This window comes from Echinops telfairi, unplaced genomic scaffold (assembly GCF_000313985.2).
Source record: "Echinops telfairi isolate 266 unplaced genomic scaffold, ASM31398v2 ScPeMD7_7458;HRSCAF=8496, whole genome shotgun sequence".
Lineage (NCBI taxonomy): Eukaryota > Metazoa > Chordata > Mammalia > Afrosoricida > Tenrecidae > Echinops > Echinops telfairi.
The window spans coordinates 3,973,087-3,977,224 of NW_022111358.1; the positions used below are offsets into that span (position 1 = coordinate 3,973,087).

At 42.7% G+C, this 4,138-nt stretch overlaps 1 protein-coding gene across 1 annotated transcript in view; it reads left to right on the top strand.

The window, feature by feature from the left end:
- SSH2 (slingshot protein phosphatase 2) overlaps positions 1–4,138 on the top strand; it is a 125,609-nt gene that overhangs the window by 53,062 nt on the left and 68,409 nt on the right. The window contains exon 2 of the mRNA XM_045299966.1: positions 178–281. Coding sequence (XP_045155901.1) covers positions 178–281 — 104 coding nt within the window. The remainder of the gene's footprint in view (positions 1–177; positions 282–4,138) is intronic.

A 4,138-nucleotide genomic window follows, 5' to 3' on the forward strand; every position in this document is an offset into this window, starting at 1 on the left:
TGTGTGTGTGTGTGTGTGTGTGTGTGTGTGTGTGTGTGTGTCCATGTCCAGAGCCTCCCCTGGTTTTATTTTTACTTTACCCCACAAAGTTTGATTCCCTTTGGAATAGGGAATAATCCTGAAACCAGTTCCCATCTCCCATGGGTGATGTATTTTCTTTTAACTTTTTTCTTGTAGTATCAGCGAGAGCTTTCTAACTGTGAAAGGTGCTGCCCTTTTTCTACCCCGGGGAAATGGATCGTCCACACCAAGAATCAGCCACAGGCGCAACAAGCATGCAGGTAAAGCCCCACATACCCATTTCTGGTTACTCTGCCTTTTGTTCTGCTCTAAAAGGCTTACTACTTTATCACTATTTCTTTCTCCTACACTTCTGTAATAGTGAAAGAAAGCATTGTTCCCTGCTATATTTTTTTTCTCACTCCCACATACCATATTTCTAGCACTTAGCAGGAATACCTTATACACATAATAAAAAAAACCATTGTCATTGAATTGATTCTTACTCATTGCAACCATGAGGTTTTCTTGGCTGTATCTTTATAGAAGCAGATTCTCAGGCCTTTCTTCCTAAGTGCCACTGGGTAGGTTTTAGACCTGTAGGTTAGTAGCCAAGCACAAACCGTTTGCAGCCCAGAGACCTGACAGTTGTCATAAACGTTTAATAAATTTTTGTTGGATGACAGTATTGCTGTTGGGTGCCATTGATCAGTTCCAATCCACGACGACCTCGTGCACATCTGAATGAAGCCCTGCATGGTCCTGCGCCACCCTCACAATGGCTTGAGCCCATTATTGCAGCCACGGTGTCAGTCCATCTCCTGGAGGGCCTTCCTCCTTTTTTGCTGCCCCTCCACTTTAAAAACACTCTTGTCGTCATCTTGGACTTCGTGATGAAGTATTGATAACAAAAGCATGTTCAGATGTTCCCTGGGAGTTTATGAAAATTTAACATCTCGTCTAATCAAAGATTAGGAGCCCTGGTGGCACTGGCAGGTAAGCACTGGACTGATAACTAAGAGCCACTCTGCGTAAGAGAGTTGAGGAGTCTGCTCCTGAAAAGATTTACAACTGAGGAAAACCCTCTGTAGGGCTACTGTGGGTCAGAGTTAACTTGACAGCAGGGGCTTAGTTAGAGGTTACATTTCTTGTTTCTTTCACTTCTGTAGTGATGGTGAGAGAAGAGTGAGACTGTATTTTAATTAAGCTAAATAAAAGTAAACACTGACATTGCCGTGATAAGCATCATATCACATACTGAACAACCAGCTCTTAAATGCCTGTAATCTTGAATGTGTACACACCAAAAAGACATTTAACACAGATGTTTATAAACACAAGGAATAACATTATCAAATAAATAATCAACTGTGTGAATTGAGCAACTATATGTAAGAATCCGATTTTGAAATAACTACTAACAGTAACTGTAAATAAACACTTGTTACATTTTGGGGGGATGGTACGGGAATTTAGAAGTCAATGTGAACACAGTGGTTGGAGAAACCCTAATCAGTGCTATACAAAAGGGCTTGCTTGTTGTCCTGAGTGTGCCACTTTGATGTGATGTGCCCGGCAGGAGTGGAAGAAATTGCAATTCGTGTTCTGAAAAGAACAAAGAAAACAGCAGACCCTAGAATGTATAGGTCAGAGGGGAAAGCCAGATACACTAGACCCCACTAAGTCAGTAATTGAGTTTAGCTGACGAGTATGTCAAAAATAAATAAAATAATAGAAATCCCCATTGGGGAAAAAAAGTCAAAATATGAAGTGATTGTTTCTCAACATGTCCCTCATCTAGGTCTGAATCTTTCTAAAGCCTATGTTTCTTTCACCTCCCTGAAGAATGCTCAGCTTTTCCGTTTACCCTGCACACCCAAGAAGAGCCGTTTGGGCCGTCTGGAGGCACTCAAATCCTCCTGTTCCTTCAAAATGGTTGTCTTTTGAAGAGAAATCTGAACAGGGGCAGCATCCGAACTGTTGGGTGGGGCGGGTAAGGGTACCTCAGTGCAGCCTCCCAGGACTGTTTCTTGCCGGTACAGTATGCAGTTTCCTTTAAGAACCTTTCCCTCGGAGCACACACACTGGTACAGATAAGAGCTCTCAACACATGGGATTCAGGACAGATGAAAACCTCAGGAACAGTAGTGGGAGTAGTGATATCATGGCACTAGGGGCATGGTGGGGGCGGGGTGGGGAGGAGAGGGAGAAAGGGAGAACCCATCACAAGGTTGGATATGTAGCCACCCCCCCAGAGGGACTAATGACAGAAATGTGGGTGAAGGGAGACAATGGACAGTGTAAGACACAAAATAACTACAATAATATATACTTGATCAAGGATTCACGAGGGTGGGAGGGAAGAGGGGGAAAAGAGGAGCTAGTACCAGGGGCTCAGGTAGAAAGGAAATGTTGATGGCAACATGTACAAGTGTGCTTGATACAGTTGAATGATGGATTGTCATAAGATTTGTAAGTGCCCCCCAAGAAGATGATTAATATTTTTTTCAATTTTTAAGAAAGAAGGAAAAGAACTTCTCCCTAATACGCCCCATTGTTATCCTGTGCCCTCTTAGAAAATCTATCCAATTGGGATGGAAATAAAATAAACCACACAGTAACCATACCTTCTGAGCTGACTCTGCCTTGATTTACCAAGTCTTATCCTCAGTCACAATTCGCTCCATAAAATCATCTCCTTAGCTTCTATCTCACTTAAAGACTAATGGAAAGTTTAGCTCTTTGAACTAACTCGTCTCCATGTTCCACTTTTGGCACCCAGCGAACCAAAAGCTTACTGAGGCCCCAATGTTTGCTTAAAATTGCAAATGCCAGAACCATTGAGATTCCCGCCTCTGAGTAGTTGTCAGATCAATGCTCATTCTAGAAACTTCTTCCACCAGTGTCTGGACTTTAGCCACAGTTTTCTTCTTTCATTGAAGTTCATGATCTTGGGCTATCTGTGAGGTCGTCTGATCGGCCTTAAAATGCTTAATCCATCTAAAAACTGTTAGGTCGGGGCGCAGCATTCCTGTAAACTTGTTGCAAAGCATCAGTGATTTGGGAGTGTGTCCACTTCAGTTGTGTTAAACATTTTATCTTGGCCCTGACCTGAGAATCATTTTGGCCCATGACACCAAAAGTATCCCCATTTTTGAAGTTGTCCTTTTGAGACAAGTTTATTACAGAGAGAACTTACCTGCAGCCACCCATTGCTTGGAGAGGCACGTTTAAACATGTTTTGTTTGGAATAAGCTGTGTATGTGTGAACTGGAACTGGAACCGGAGCCGTGATATTTTTTTATTCCCCTTGGGTTTGACTGCATACAGTGAGGTTTCTTTTGAGTTTTGTCTTCTCACCATGTTCATAGCTGTCTTGCTTCTGGTTTGCCCTCATCGAGCTGCAAATGTAGCAGCTCAGAATTATAATCTTGTCTCGCTGGACACACATTATCCTCCCCCCAAACACTGTAGCCAGGGAACATTTTGTAAAGAAAAAAGCAGCCTTTGATTAAGCTTTCTAAAATCTTTCCCCTCGATGCCTATCACCAAAAAGAAAAACAAGCACTTCCCTAAAAAGCTTGAATGCACAGAGGAAGTAGCCAGAGTTAAGCGTTGTGTTTCTGTTTGGTGTGGCTATTTGTCACTTACAGTAAAAAGACGACAAATTATTGGTTTAAATTCAACTTGTTGGACTAAGGTGGTGGCCAGATTTCCCTGTGACATGTCCCTGGCTTTTCGAGTTTCTGGCCCTAGTTGACTTCATACTTCCAAATTCAATTGCCCACCAGGCTTCTGCTTGATATTGCGCTGAGCTTTCCCCATACTGAAAAGAAAAGCAGTGTTAACACACACTGAATGGACTTGGTTTGTGACCCAGAACAGATGAGGCAGCGTGAGTATAAAGCCAGACCTTCGCTCGTGCTGAGTTCACGGTAACTGAGAAGATGAAGGCAGAATCAAGAGCACATCAAGAACTTGCTGTGTCTGGTTGAACTCTGTTCTTAAGTATGTTTCTCGAACTAGTTAGAACTTTTTATCTAAGCAATTTTAAAAGTGGGTGAGTGCAGAGTGGAAACTCAAAGCCCATCAGTAGGCAACTAGACACCCCCTTACTGAAGGGTTGTGGGGAGGAGAT